Source organism: Dendropsophus ebraccatus, chromosome 3 (genome assembly GCF_027789765.1).
Source record: "Dendropsophus ebraccatus isolate aDenEbr1 chromosome 3, aDenEbr1.pat, whole genome shotgun sequence".
In the NCBI taxonomy this organism is placed as follows: domain Eukaryota; kingdom Metazoa; phylum Chordata; class Amphibia; order Anura; family Hylidae; genus Dendropsophus; species Dendropsophus ebraccatus.
This window is the reverse complement of record NC_091456.1, coordinates 94,155,635-94,171,993: the sequence shown is the minus strand read 5'-3', so window position 1 is coordinate 94,171,993 and position 16,359 is coordinate 94,155,635. Positions and strand designations below refer to the sequence as shown.

The following is a 16,359-nucleotide window of genomic DNA, read 5'->3' as shown; positions in this document are numbered from 1 at the left end:
GATGGAGCTGTACTACCTGAGCACCTTCTATGTTACCTCTAGGGGTGAGAGCAATGACATAATGCTAAAGTGATGAAAAAAACAGCCAAAAGGGATAAGAACAGAGAAATGATTTGTGGTCCCTACTCGCAGAATCTCTCTTTTACAGGGGTGTCCTGCTATTTGCTGATCATTTCTGTGTGTTAATTGTGCCATTTGCATAAAAGCAGGAAAAATTTATTCATCATCATTGTTGCTTTATAACTGGTGCCATTGACTTGGAGTTATATTGGGGTGTTTTAAGTGTTCCCTTTATTTAACATTAGATAATGAGTTATTAGCAACTGCCCCTTAGATTTGTATTTATAATTCTATTATCTATTTTTTCTTTCATAGTTACTAATCAAAAATGTATTTAAAGGGGTACTCCGGGCAAAATCAATTTTAAGATATGTTACTGCCCAACAAAAGTTTTGAAAATGACTAATAGACACTTATCATGGGAAATGCACCTATAGTGCATTTTCCCTGCACGTATTACAGCATTTCCTGTTCATATCTCTGTAAAATTGGTGACGTCACGTCTCATCTGGTCCAGCGCGGGCGGCTCCTCCTTCTCTAGTCCGTCCTGCAGGAACACGCCAGCACCAGCCTTGTCGGCAACCCCACTCACCTCTAGTCCGGCAGCCGCCGCCTTCCACTGCTCCCTGCTACCTCATATAGTTCTTCCATCAGCGGGGATCACCCCCGCCGGCCTCCTGCAGCTCCCTGCCCCCCTCCCCAGGCTGCCAGCACCCGTCCAGCGCCAGCAGCCGCACTCACACCTAGTCCGGCAGCCGCCAGCTCCCACTGCTACCCGCTACCTTATACAGTTCTCCTCTCGCCGGGGATCACCTCCGCCATCCTGCTGCAGCCCCTGCCCCCCTACCAAGGCTGAAAACACCCGCTCAGCACAAGCTGGTAATCCATGCTGACTGGAGAACTAGCGGGGAGCAGTGGGAGCCGGCGGCTGCTGGACTAGGTTGAGTGGGGCTGCCGGCACAGGGCTGGTGCTGGCAGCCTGGGGAGGGGGGCAGGGAGCTGGGGGAGGATGGAGGGGGTGTTCCTGCAGGACGGACTGGAGAAGGAGGAGCCACTGGAGCAGATGAGACGTGACGTCACCAATTTTACAGAGATATGAACAGGAAATGCTGTAGTAAGTGCAGGGAAAATGCACTATAGGTACATTTCCCATAATAACTGTCTATTAGTCCTTTTCAAAACTTTTGTTGGGCAGTAACATATCGTAAATTGATTTTGCCCGGAGTACCCCTTTAAACTTGCCTTAAACCCTTTGGCTTAGCCAGGAATGCAAATGGTAGCAAATGGGCAAGCACATTGCCACGGTCTTCTGCATAGCTAGCTGCAAGCTATCTGTGACCATTGCTGTGTCACAGAACTGCAATGCAGACTACCCTAGGTATTTGCGTTTTCACCTTTTCTGTTTTTTGTTTTTTTTTCCCAATGCAGTGCTGGATAGCAGCCCAATCTTGTCCTCCTTCCAAGTCATTCTGCTGGAGCACATAATCATGTGCCGTCTTGTCACAGGCCACAAAGCCACAGCCTTACAAGAGGTAAAGCATGAGATGTGGGAGCTTGCAACCACCAATTTTTTTTCAGAATTTGGCATTTATTAAAACAGTTTTCCCCCTCTTTTTAGATCTCTCAAGTCTGTCAACTATGTCAGCAGTCACCCAGGCTTTTCTCTAACCATGCAGCCCAACTTCACACTTTGCTGGTAAGTCCTGACCACTAAGAAGTTTATCTTCTTAAAATTCCCCCATGAATCAACAAAGTACTACTCCTGTCAGTTTATTCTGCAGCCTTACATTTTTCTTTTTGGAAAGATCCAAACACAAACAGCCTATTTATATTCAGTGAATGGATTAGTAATGGAATTTGTTGTCTGATTTTTAAAGGAGGAGTCTGGCGAAAATTTTTATTAAAGCAGTAGTAAGTGCAGAGAAAAAAAGCACTTTATAAGCATTTCCTGTAATAAGTGTATATTGGGGATTTGTATAACTTTCGGGGGGCAATACAATACTTTGTAAAACTTTTTGCTGGACTTCTCCATTAACTTTTCTGTCCCAATTGATGGGAGGACTGCCCACCAAAAATCTGCTCATATTATAATGTTTAAAACAATTTATCATATTGGTGCAAACCAACATGTTTATACATGTTTTATTTAACTGAATGTACCTGCATCTATCTTTTTTTTTTCCCCTCTCAGGGTTTATACTGCATCTCTGTAAACTGTATGGATAATGCAGAGGCACAGTTTACTACAGCACTGAGGGTGAGTAAGCATTATAATCTGAGGAATTATCTATAAACCCATATCGCACCTTCAAAATTGTGAAGAAAAAATGTAAATGTTTGTTTAAAAAATGCAAGATGCTAAAACTGCAGAATTTTTTTTTGTTTCATCTATAAAACAAAAGGAGTGTAAAAAGGATTAAAAGTCCCAGCAAATAGTATATATTTTACCCCTTCAAGACCGGGCTAATTTTTGTTTTTTGTTTTTTCCTTCTTGTGTTTAAAAGGCCATAGCATTTTTTTTTACCTACAGACCCAAATGAGCCCTTATTTTTTGTACCACTTATTGTACTGTACAATGGCAGACTTAATTTTTCCATTAAGTATGCTGTGAAACCAGAAAAAATAATTTTTGTGCAGTGAAATTGAAAAAATACAGGAATTTTGTTTTCCTTTTGGGGGGTTTCGTTTTTAACCCCTTAACGATGCATGACTGGTATACCCATCATGCGTCCGTTAAGGGGGTTCAGAGAGGGCTCCCGACTTGAGCCTTCTCTGCAGCTCGCGGTCCCCGGTTGCTATGTGCAGCCAGGGACCACGGGTATTAGCCGCCGCGGCCGGCTAATTAACTATTCAAATGCAGCTGTCAAAGCTGACAGCTGCATTTGAATAGTGACTATGCCCCTCTCCCTGTTGTCTAGTGGGGGTCATGGCGCAAAAAATGACACCTCACACAGCCCCATAGACCAAAGGATAAAAGCGCTATAAGCATGGGAATAGAGCGATTTTAAGGAACGTTTATTTTCTGTAAAAGGTTTTATTTTTTTACGAGCCATCAATTAATATAAAAGTTATACATGTTGCACATAGCTTTAATCGTACCGACTTCAGGAACATATATAACATGTCAGTTTTTCCATAGGACGCACGGCGTAAAAACGAAGCAACCCCAAAGAAAAAGAATTGCGTTGGTTTTTTTTTCAATTACAATGCGCATATAATCTTTCTGGTTTCGCAGCATATTATATGCAATAATTCACGCTGTAATTGCAAAGTACAATTAGTGACTCAAAAAATAGGGACTCATGTGGGTCCTTAGGAGTAAAAATGCAACTGCTATGACCTTACATACACGAGGAAAAAACGAAAACTCAAAAAACGAAAATTAGCCCGGTCCTTAAGCGGTTAAGCCATTTATTCTATAGTAAAACTGACATGTTATCTATGTTCCTCAAGTCAGTACAATTACAACCATATGTAATTTATATAACTTTTATTTCAACTGACAGCTTTTAAAAAAAAAAACAAAAAAAAAACAAAATGTGTTTAAAATTGCTCTATTCCCAGCCTTATAACACTTTTTTCCTTTGGTCCATGAGGCTATGAGTGAGGTGTCATTTCTTTGCGCCATGATCTGTTCTTTCTATCGGCATCTTGGTTGCTTATATGCAACTTTTTTGGTGACTTTTTATTACAGTTTTTCTGGATTTGATGTGACAAGAAATATGCAATTTTGCAATTTGGCGGGTTTTTGCGCTTATGCTGTGAAAGATCAGGAATGTGATAATTTAATAGTTTGGGCGATTGCGCACACCGCAATACCAAATTTGTTTGTTTATTTTTATTTATAAAATGGGGAAAGGGGGTGATTTAAACTTTTATTAGGGAAGGGGATTTTTTTCACTCTATACTTTAACTTTTAGTCCCCCTGAGGGACTTTCAGTATCACTGCAGTATACTTAAAGCGAATGTACCATCGGGTACATTTGCTTTAACCTGACCAATGGATAGATCGGCGGCCCGGTTCCTGTGTACAGCGCTGTTCTATTTACGGGTACATTGATTCTAACGGAGCCGCATCATAGAGGGGCTGGGGATTCCACACACTGGGGGGCGGCCCGGTCCGCCTTCAGTGCTTCAGCCTCTTCCCGGTACCCGTGGATAGAACGGCGCCGTACACGGGAACCGGACTGCGGTTAAAAAAAAAAAAGGACCGTGGCACTGGCTTCCCCGCACCGGCGCTGATCTATCCGTGGGTCATGTTAAAGCAAATGTACCTGATGGTACATTCGCTTTTAATACAGCAATGATTAATTAGATCATTGCTGTATTACTCTGGTCTGCGGCAGACCAGATTTATCAATTGCCGAGCCAGGATCAGCATTAGTGTGACGCTGAGCCCCGATTTGGTAAGTAGAAGTGATCTCCTCTCCGTGATCGCATTGTGGGGGTGGTGGGTGGGGAGGAGGATGAATCTTGTTTCTTCTGTGTGTGGTAGTGCAATTAAGCTCCATTTACTTCAATGAAGCTTAGCTGCGAACCCAAACAAGAGACAAGACTGTCGCTGTTTCTGGAAGAAAGCAGACATGTTTTTCTAAGCCTAGGTGAGACGCTGACATGGGTGAGTGGTGAATTGTTTACTGGCTTGCAGGGTTTATGGTTCTTGTGGGGGGGGGGGGTAGTTAGTCAGGTTTATATTCTCCATTGTGAGAAGCTTGGACTTGGACTTAAACCTCCCTGTTGTATATTTGAGGTTACTGCACTGACTACTAGTGGTGTAAGGTGCCTGCTGTAGCCTATGTTACTTACCCCACCATGTCTGTTTATCTGAAATGCCATACAACATCATGTTATGTCATTTAAAAAAAATTTATTATGAGTTTTGTGATTTATTAATAAAGATATTGGTATTATATTTAGTCCTCTTTTTTTTTGTATACAAGGTTTTATTATGGACTAAAATTTGGTATGGTGGGCATATAGACAGTATTGTACTGAAAAAAGGTTGCGTATGTCAAGTGGAATTTTTGTGTACAATGGATAACCCCTTAAAGAGACTCCGTACCCACAATCTGTACCCCCCAAACTACTTGTTTGCAGGGTGCTGATGGTTACAATGGCGGCCATGAGCCCCAGTTCTGCCAGCCGTGTTTACCCAGTAGCAGTTACGCTTTGCAGCAATAATGTATGTAAATATTATAAATACATATTCGCAAAATACAAAATGACAATTGAATTTTAGGCCATAACTGTCCATCCCTAGGCTGTACCCATCAGATTTTCCTCAGAATAATAAGTCTCAGAGTGTAAAACAGTTCTTAGTTGAGCACTTCAGCCTGTTTATTTTAGTAATTGGTGAGGTTTTTAGCACCTGGGCCATACTGATCAAAATTCAGACATTTTGGTATGACACGTCAGAAGTTTCTAAACTCACCTAGAATTTGCATAGCAAACTGCTGAAGCTGGTTATATTGTTTTTACCTTACAGATAGTATGGTAGTTACTTCTGTCTACAGTCCAGAAGGGTCAAAGAGGTTTGTCTGTGTGTGGATTTCCGAATGATGGGGGGATAGGTACTCTTTGTAACAAAGCTTGTGCAAGCCTGAAAGTTATGATTGCTCGGTACTGGATGGGTCCGAAGGTGGCAGTGATAAAGGAATGGTGGGCCCTTATGGATCTAGGGAGGGAATATGAAGAAGTGCTGGCCAGGAAGCTCTCTGATAGAGCAGTTGGAAAGCATCGGAAGATCTGGGATGGATGGCAGAGTTTAGAAGGATAAAGGAGCTTAGAAAGAGAGGGAAGAAAAAGGGAAAAAAAAGAATGGATTCCTTATTTGGGTTAAATTTGTTTTCTTTTTTTTTTTTTTGCTCTCTCTCCACGGGGTTGGGGGTGGGATGAAGGGTGCTGGATTGTTGATTTTTATGTATATGTATATATTTGTGATAAGGAATGTAATTTTAGTGACTTTGTTACATTTGGAAAAAGGAAAATAAAATTTGTTAAAATAAAATAAAAAAAAAAAAAGAGGTGTGTCTGTGGCCCAGTAATGGCCTGATCTGTAACACCTCTTCGTGCTGCTGAAAAACTTGGCAGATGCAGCATGAACCCTGATTGTTAACCACAGAAAATGGGGGTGGTATAAAGCATGTGGGAAAAGGGGCATTGTGAAGCCCCAGACCCCCCCCCCCCCTCCCACACACACCCTTTTTTTTTTTTTTTTTTTACACCTCCGGATGGTGAACAAAAGCATTTTTTCACAAAAACAGAGCCAAATATGGCTCAAACAGAGCTAGCAATTCTATGTGTATGGCAAGTACAACATAACCACGTTAGAAGTTTGTTATGCTGATTGCTTGTGACAGTTCCCCTTTAAATATAAGTGCTATGTGAAGATTGCTTTTATTGTCCACTTTGTGTCTCTTCACAGCTCACCACACACCAAGAGTTATGGACATTTATAGTGACTAACCTGGCAAGTGTGTATATTCGAGAAGGAAACCGACATCAAGAGGTCAGTAGAGCTAGTTTATTAAATACTGTACACTCACCGGCCACTTTATTAGGTACACCATGCTAGTAACGGGTTGGACCCCCTTTTGCCTTCAGAACTGCCTCGATTCTTCGTGGCATAGATACAACAAGGTGCTGGAAGCATTCCTCAGAGATTTTGGTCCATATTGACATGATGGCATCACACAGTTGCCGCAGATTTGTCGGCTGCACATCCATGATGCGAATCTCCCGTTCCACCACATCCCAAAGATGCTCTATTAGATTGAGATCTGGTGACTGTGGAGGCCATTTGAGTACAGTGAACTCATTGTCATGTTCAAGAAATCAGTCTGAGATGATTCTAGCTTTATGAGATGGCGCATTATCCTGCTGAAAGTAGCCATCAGATGTTGGGTACATTGTGGTCATAAAGCGATGGACATGGTCAGCAACAATACTCAGGTAGGCTGTGGCGTTGCAACGATGCTCAATTGGTACCAAGGGGCCCAAAGAGTGCCAAGAAAATATTCCCCACACCATGACACCACCACCACCAGCCTGAACCGTTGATACAAGGCAGGATGGATCCATGCTTTCATGTTGTTGACGCCAAATTCTGACCCTACCATCCGAATGTCGCAGCAGAAATCGAGACTCATCAGACCAGGCAACGTTTTTCCAATCTTGTACTGTCCAATTTCGATGAGCTTGTGCAAATTGTAGCCTCAGTTTCCTGTTCTTAGCTGAAAGGAGTGGCACCCGGTGTGGTCTTCTGCTGCTGTAGCCCATCTGCCTCAAAGTTCGACGTACTGTGCATTCAGAGATGCTCTTCTGCCTACCTTGGTTGTAACGGTTGGCTATTTGAGTCACTGTTGCCTTTCTATCAGCTAGAACCAGTCTGCCCATTCTCCTCTGACCTCTGGCATCAACATGGCATTTCCGCCCACAGAACTGCCGCTCACTGGATGTTTTTTCTTTTTCGGACCATTCTCTGTAAACTCTAGAGATGGTTGTGCGTGAAAATCCCAGTAGATCAGCAGTTTCTGAAATACTCAGACCAGCCCTTCTGGCATCAACAACCATGCCACGTTCAAAGGCACTCAAATCACCTTTCTTCCCCATACTGATGCTCGGTTTGAACTGCAGGAGATTGTCTTGACCATGTCTACATGCCTAAATGCACTGAGTTGCCGCCATGTGATTGGCTGATTAGAAATTAAGTGGTAATGTGCAGTTGGACAGGTGTACCTAATAAAGTCGCTGGTGAGTGTATGTCCTAATGTTTTACCTAAGCTAAATTACAATGATATATTTTGACTACATGCACTGCTCACAATAATTACTCATTTTTGCCAATAGCTGAGCATAAGCAAATGATATTTGTTGGTATTGTTCTGGATAGCATACATAGCAGATGTGTCATACAGTCTGGAAAGAAAGTACACATTGATACCAGTGTAAACAGTGTTAAACATATATTCTGGGAAGGCATAACTACTGCAAGCCTAAAATCATAGCATGTGTATGACATAGCACAGTCCTGACAACTGAAGTCCACAAGATCTGCTTATAGACTCTTAAACCCAGTGGAGTTCTGTAAGTTGCAAAACCCTTGTGAACTGTTTCAATGAGCGTATGGGGGGAGAAAAACACAATTGCAGATATCTACCATATTCCTTACATTAGTGATTTGTCATGGGTGTATTAAAGTACAGTTTGTCTTACATTTTGCTTTATTGTTGTGCAGCTTTATAGTTTACTGGAAAGAATTAACCCAGATCATAATTTCCCGGTGAGGTAAGAACTATTTTAGTCTATTAGATTGCTGTCCTAGAAGGCTAAATAATTCATACTTCCTCTAGAGTCTTTGGAGTCTTTGCCTCCTGCTTCACAATATCATGGCTGCAAACGTATCTGTTTTGTTTTTGTTTTTTTGCCAAAATCTAAGCGTGCTTTTTTTCCCCCCTTCTCCATCTCTTTGCCATATTGATTTTATTAGGGTCTGTTCACTTGAATCTTTGGAGGTATATTTTGGATTGACATTCACAGTTGCGTTACCTAGTGTTTAGGCATGCACAAGTGCTGGTCCAAATACGTGAAGTATATTACTTCCCAGAATCACGTATTAAAATTTAACTTTTATTAATATTCTTTTAAAAGTAATCTAACATAAAATCTTCTACACAAAAAAGACACTTTTCAACAGATAATAGAGTGTTACTCTGACCCAGGAAGTCTCCTTCACCTTCCAAATCATAGCAGATCCGCTTCAGGGTGGGGCTTGCATCAGGGGACAGGACTGTGGAGGTAATCTCTCCATAGCTGTAACACCTCTCTCCCCGGACAGAGTGCTGCATGTATGTGCCCCCATCTGTCCTGCTCATTCCTTCATGCTTCCTGCAGTCTCTGTCCGCCGTTGTGTTTCCCATCCTCTCCATTACTGTACAGTAACTTATAATATCACATATTCGTCTGTTTCTGAATCTGTGTTACATGTTGTTCAGAATAATAAATCATTATTTTTGGGGTGTGGAACCATTTGTCTGCATTTCTATGATTTCTTATGGGAAAATTTGCTTTGGTTTAAGAGTGGATTTGGATTACAAGCACGGTCCTGGAACGAATTATACTCATAATGCAAGGCACCACTGTACTCTGAATTTATAAACCTTTGTGTTTGTTAGCAGTCTCCTGAGGATCCCAGAAACATCTCTGGGGGAAACGCGTAGAGACAGTTTGAGACATATATATCTTTTTTGAGCTATATTTATTCAACTCGAGATAAGACATTTATCATTATCTATTGAAAAGTGCCTTTTTGTGTAGAAGATTTTATATTACACATTACTTTTAAACGAATATTAATAAAAGTTAAATTTTAATAAGCGATTCTGGGAAATATTTTGGATTGACCTGATGTATACCACAAATAAAAAGCTGTTACATATGCCACTGTATAGGTATATATATATATATATATATATATATATATATATATAATATGAAATATGTTGCAGATACAGTCCCCTACTACTTTAGGGAAACGAGGTAGTGCCTACCATGTGAGATCCTACTCCAGAACACTGGAAAGTAGCATACTTGATATTGTTAATGCTTTCTCGTCAAACAGATTTTTCTTTCCTCCGTCCCTTTGTGTCTTGTCTTAGGCTTTGCACTAGTTGGCAGTCTATCTCTGGATTTATTCAACCAGTCAGGCTTTCTGCATTAAACATTTGTGATAGACCATCTTGAATGAAGTAACTAGGGGGTATGGCTTACCAGAAAGTGAGTTTGGTTAAAGGGGGCTTAGTGTCCTTGTTATTTAGAAAACTTTTCGACATTTCAGACAAACATATCAAAAGTTTTGTTTGTTCGGGGGTCTGAGTTATGAGATGTTCACCAACCCTTAGATATCACAAGAGGTGCTTAGTAACATACTTTACTCCCCGACTAGCTTCTTTTTCTGGCCGTAGAGTGTCAATTTCTGAGCACTCAGAACCTGAGCAATTAAAACTTTTGACATGTTTCTCTAATATAAAAAGCAAGAAATGGCCAGCACTTCCTCCAGCATACACATGTTAAAAACCTGTTCTAAAGATTCTTAGCAAACTCTTTGGTTAAACAGTGTGCCATCTCAGCACGGCACGGTGGCCTCAGAGGTGGTCCTACTCAAGCAGTGGCCTCTCTTGGGCTTACATTAAGCCTACAAAATGTGCATGGACGATCCAACTAATTTGTTTAAAACCCCCACAGCAGGAGATGGCAAGCCAAAAGGAGGTAGTTACACCTCCTACAAATAATGCAAAAAGAGCTCTTCAATGCCTCTGTTCACACTATGCACTTTTCACTGGCACGTTGCTGTTGCACTTTTCTGTTTTTGTCTGTATCGTAGCCACAGTGACATGCAAACTGCATAGTGTGAACAGAGGCACTGGAGTTCTGGCTTTTTCCTGCTTTTTGTTATATATGGGTGTGGCAACCTCCTGTTGGCTTGCACTCTACCCATTGTTAGTGATGTCCATGCAGCCCTAGCTTTAAAAATGTTAAATAATAAGGTTCATACATACTTCTCCATGCTCCCAGTGTTCTCCCGGTTTCTGCCACCTGTCCGCAGCCGCTCTCTAAAGTGACAGGCTGCTAAGCCGATCGCTTGGCCAGTAATATGTTAAGTGGCTTGTCACTTCAGAGACCAGCTTTGAAGTTCTAGCTGCAGGGAGACTGGGGAGCATGGACAGGTATGTATGGACTTTATTTATTTTTTTTTTTACATGTTTCTATGTGCGTGGTGGCAAACGTTTTTTAGTTCGGAATAATTTACCACGATCAGCCGATCGTTTCATTAGCTGAAAGTTGTACACAGTGATAATCTGCCAAATCTGCCTAATGTGAAAGATTATATCCCAAACGTCACATGTGGGGGAAACCACATCTACACGTTTTCTCCAAAAGCTGCATGAAGTCGCTGCAACATCATGTGTGGACATGACTTCACTCTCAAGTGACCAGGATATGCGCCCCCTCCACGTCTTAGCTGTATTCTGCTCCCCAGACCATCCCTTTAAATGTGCTAAGCCTGACCACCGCTCCTAATATAGTAAAAACCAGGGGGGGGGCAGTTGTTTTTATAGACAGCATTATATACCCAACATAGTAGTAACTTTTTGGCATGCCACTATACCACAGCTGAGGATATAGTGCCTGGGACGGGCTCCTCTCTCAGGCCTGGGGCGTGCTGTCTTGTGCCCCTAGTTGTTGGGAAGTACTTTATTTGTGACATTTACAGCCAAGTGATCTTTGTTTCTTAGATATTTTCTTAGCGTATTATTAAATTTGTTTCTCCAATGATTTTTGATATCTGTATGACCAAAATTGGTTTATTATTAGTTCTTAGTATTGGATATTTTATGTTGCCCTAGAGACAACATGTATAGACAGATTGAGGACCTTCAGTGTCTATGTACAATATATTGCTACCTTTGTTTCTTTTTTCCTTGTTTTTTTTTTTTTTTTTAAATATGTATTTGAGAGCATCTGTTTTTTCTATTGACTTCCATTATAAAAAAAAAAAATCAATAAACACATCAAAACACATCAGTTTTTTGCGTACAAAAAAGCTAGGTCAACCACATTTTTTTGTACAAGTTAAAAAAATGCTTTTTGATCCGTGTTTTTTTTTTTTTAAACATTGTTTTATAATGGAAGTAATTAAAAACGGATGCACGCAAGTACATATGTTTTTTTATCTTTTTTGCGAAAAGCTTTACTGACAACCAATTTTTTTCGCTCCTTTAGCTCACACTGTCTCCGTGCTGCTGCCTTCTACATACGGGGGCTCTTTTCTTTCTTTCAAGGCAGATATAATGAAGCCAAGTAAGTGGTCCTTTTTTGTCTTTCCTATTGTACTTATAGTATACAACATATACTTGTACTTTATTATTTTTTCTTACATATACACTGGTAGCATTACATATTACACATTATCTTAATATTAATATTTTAAGTAATTTGCGGAAAAACTTTCCTGGACTTTCAGTGTGTGGTATGTTTAAATCTGTCAACTTATGTCAGACGTTTTTAAAGGGAACCAATCAGCAGCAAACTCGCTATAAAGCTAATAAACATTGTTAAAGCTCCTAACAAAGTGCCTAAGCATGTGTGTTTCTCGAGTCCCAGCCAACAAAACCCCAAAAACGTACTTTAATTCTTTCCCGTGCAGTATGGTAATCTTCCAACTAGTCATCTGGGGGTCCTGGGGTCCTAACTAGTCACAGTCATAGTGCTGTATTCCGCTGTAGTCACTCCTCTCTGGGTGGGATTTACAGCTCAGTTCTTCAGACGGGTGGGCCTGAGGGCTTATACGAACGCTGACATCTATATTCAGACGAACACACAAAGGACAGGGGTGTACTTTCAGCCAAGATCATTGAGAAACAGTGTTATTGCTGAAAAGACTGTCTCAATGATTCTGGCTGCAGCAGGGTTCAACAGATGCTTTCAGCGGCGCTGGAAGACGGGGATGCGTTCAAAGCTATTTTGGCTATGAAATGCGCAGTACTGCAAGGAAAGTACATGCCTGTACTATGCACGTGAATATTGGTGTCGGTGGTAATACAAAAGTTCAGGCCCGCCCTTCTGTGATGAACTCCACGGTAAATCACTCCGAGAGGTGTGTTTACAGTGGAATACAGCACCATGGGACTAGTTTGGACCCCAGGATCGGCCCAGATGTCTAGTTGGAATTGATTAACATACAGTGCGGGAAAGAATAAAAGTACATTTTAATGTTTTCCTTGCTTGGACTTGGGAAACACAAATACGCTTGGGTGCTGTTTTAGGAGATTTATTAACCCCTTAGCGACCCATGACGTATTTGATACGTCATGGTGCCGCGCGGGGTGTTCAGAGAGGGGTCCCGCCGGGACCCCGCTCTGAACGGCGCCGATCCCAGCTGACATGTGCAGCCGGGCAGTGCCTCTATTAGCCGGCGCGGGTCCCGTTGCCGCGCCGGCTAATTAAGCCTCTTAAGTGCAGCTGTCAAACCACTTAGAGGCTTTTCCGTGCATCCCTGGTGTCTAGTGGGACGGATCTCACCCCCCAGGCCATAGCAATCTATGACCGATCTAATCGTTCTTTGCTGTGTATATACACAGCATTGATCTCTATGAGAGATCAGTGCTGTTTATATACAAGTCCCCCAGGGGGACTTCTAGTTAAAGTAAAAAATAAAAGAAAAAATGTTTTTTGTTAATAAAAAATCCCCTCCCCCATTAAAAGTCCAAATCACCCCCCTTTTCCCATTTTATAAATATAAATAAATAAACATATTTAGTATCGCCGCGCACGTAATCGCCCGAACTACGTGCATTTTTGGTCGCATCAAATCCAGAAAAAATGTAATAAAAAGTAATCAAAAAGTCGTATATGAGCAATCAAGGTGCCGATAGAAAGAACGCATCATGGCGCAAAAAATGACACCTCACACAGCCCCATAGACCAAAGGATAAAAGCGCTGTAAGCCTGGGAATAGAGCGATTTTAAGGAACATATATCTGTTAACAATGGTTTGAATTTTTTTACAAGCCATCAGATAATATAAAAGTTACTGGATACAGCGATCTGCTGCTGACACTTGTGTGAGGGGGAGGGGGGGGGGCGGCAGGAGGATGAGCAGGGGAGGCGCTGGATACAGTGATCTGCTGCTGACACTTGTGTGAGGGGGGGCGGCAGGAGGATGAGCAGGGGAGACGCTGGATACAGTGATCTGCTGCTGACACTTGTGTGAGGGGGGGCGGCAGGAGGATGAGCAGGGGAGACGCTGGATACAGTGATCTGCTGCTGACACTTGTGTGAGGGGGAGGGGGGGGCGGTAGGAGGATGAGACGGGGAGACGCTGGATACAGTAAGATGCAGGGTGGCTGGGAGGAGATGATGCGGATAACCACATGCCGACTGATAACATTTGTCCAGGATGGGGAGGCTGCTAAAAGAAGATGCTGCTGCCGCCAATGCTGTGGTTTACTTTTCAATGTGCTGCATGATCGAGCTGGGGGCGGTACACATGTGGACCAATGATGGTGCCGTACTGCATGATGGGAAATGTAGTTTCCAGGGCAGTGCCATGTTAGCTGTACACTACCATTCAGAGAAGTTCAAAAACAAGAATGGCTGCACACAGAGAGGCGTGAGACGGCTCAAATTACTCAGAAGAAGGTGGTGAGTATGACTGGCTAGGTTATTTGCCATTTAATTTTTTTTGCTCGTGAGGGGAATACCCCTTTAACATAGGCATATACAGGCTTATGTCAGTGGAGCATGGTCACATGCTCCTCCATGTCAGCAATCTTATGGACAGATTTACTACAGAGCAAGACAGTCCAGCCTGGATGAGGGGAGTGTTATTTTAGCTCAGTGTGGTACACCGGGAGCTGCTGTCAGTATATACAGTGAGCACACTTACTAATACTGTACCCTGAACAATTTTACTATAAAGTGGCCAACCCCTTTAACAATGTTTGTTAGCTTTATAGCAAGTTTGCTGCTTAGTTCCCTTTTTAAAAGGGGTTATGCAGGATTAGTAAAATGTTTCTCTACATTATAGGCGATTTCTACGAGAAACTTTAAAGATGTCCAACGCTGAGGATCTGAATCGACTCACTGCATGCTCTTTGGTGCTTCTTGGCCATATTTTCTATGTACTAGGAAATCACAGGGTAAGATAAAAAGCAGGGGTTTTCCTTCAAATGTAAGTATGTAATGTGCAGACTTGCCTATTAAAGGGGTACTCTCATCTCAAATAACCTAGGTATATTCACAATAGCATTTAGTTAGCAAACTTGCTGCCTTCTCCTGATATGCTGCATTTTCCTCTCCATTGTTGACAGCTCATTGACAAGGTTACAAACCACCACTCTGCTCTAAAATCACTGGTATGGCTAGTTTATATACGGCTATAATGTAGGGATGTAGTGTATATGACCTGTATAATTACACTACAGTCATCCCTCAACTTAGAATGGCCTCAAGATACAATATTTTCAACATAAAATGTTACTTCCTGGACCAACATGTAAGCAAAACTAGTTGAAAGTGACACTTTACTGGTAAAATCCCAGTATTAGGGCCCTATTCCACCGGACGATTATCGTTCAGACTATCGTTAAATCATTTGAATCTAAACGATAATCATTCGGTTGAAATGCAGTTAACGATTAACGACCGAACGAAAAATCGTTGATCGCTTTATAAGACCTGGACCTATTTTTATCGTTGCTCGTTCGCAAAACGTTCACATTGAATAAGAAGTCGTTCGCAGTAGATACGAACGCAATAGCAAAGAGATAGTGAAGAGAAAATGATCGCAAATACGATCATAAGTAACGATTATCATTCCATGGAAATGAGTGAACGGTTTCAGGTCTTTCGCAATAGCGGTTGTTTGAGATTGTTAACGATTATGCGAACGATAATCGTCCAATGGAATAGGGCACTTAGTATAGTGCATGCACTGGTTGGCTGTCTAGTATCTCCTCTCCACAGTACAGTGTGATACTACATGTCCTGCACTGCTCTTTACCTGTGACTGAATGAGTTGCACCTTTTGGGCATCAGGTGAGGGCCGCTTCATTTTATTTTTCTGGGTCCCTGGGGAGGGGGAGGGAGGGACAGGACAGAAAGTTTGCTAAATTATTGTGGTTGCAAAAATAGTTAACTTGATGAGTCCTAAAAGTATAACTATATTAGCTGAGATGAGAATACTCCTTTAAACTGACAGCATGGATATGCATTTATCCGTGATTCCAGTTTACTATTGCGGATCATAGGAGCAGTACATACTTACCATCTATGCTGCTTTGTGATCTTTAAGCCGGGCTGACAGTCACAGAGATGTGTGTCTTTAACACTGTCTGCACCTGCTTTACTTCTGGTGCTGTATCTTCGATGGGATGGGATGGGACTGGTGTAGACAGTGTCACATACACACCTTTGTGACACTGACAGCCCAGGTAAAGATTGAATTTTTTTTTTATTAAGATGCCGGATCACAGAGCAGCCTGGACAGTAGGTACGGACCGTTCCTTTGAACCTCATATCCACGCTGTCAGTTTCCCTTTAATTTTATCTCTTTTGTTTCTGTACATTGCATGAACTGGGAGCTCTGAAACCTTTTCCATTGAACCTTACTTGGCAGACCATGATTACTCCTAAATGGTCGTATATTAAATACAGTGGTACCTCGGTTCTCCAACTAAATTGGTCCAGGAAGGCAGGTTGAGAACCGAGCAGTGTTTTCCCATAGGAAATATTGTAAAT

General features: G+C 41.8%; 1 protein-coding gene across 1 annotated transcript in view; it reads left to right on the top strand.

The window, feature by feature from the left end:
• MAU2 (MAU2 sister chromatid cohesion factor) overlaps positions 1-16,359 on the top strand; it is a 69,369-nt gene that overhangs the window by 33,155 nt on the left and 19,855 nt on the right. The window contains exons 10-16 of the mRNA XM_069962241.1: positions 1,489-1,592; positions 1,679-1,756; positions 2,252-2,317; positions 6,485-6,568; positions 8,297-8,346; positions 11,842-11,919; positions 14,648-14,759. Of these exons, the coding sequence (XP_069818342.1) occupies positions 1,489-1,592; positions 1,679-1,756; positions 2,252-2,317; positions 6,485-6,568; positions 8,297-8,346; positions 11,842-11,919; positions 14,648-14,759 (572 nt within the window). The remainder of the gene's footprint in view (positions 1-1,488; positions 1,593-1,678; positions 1,757-2,251; positions 2,318-6,484; positions 6,569-8,296; positions 8,347-11,841; positions 11,920-14,647; positions 14,760-16,359) is intronic.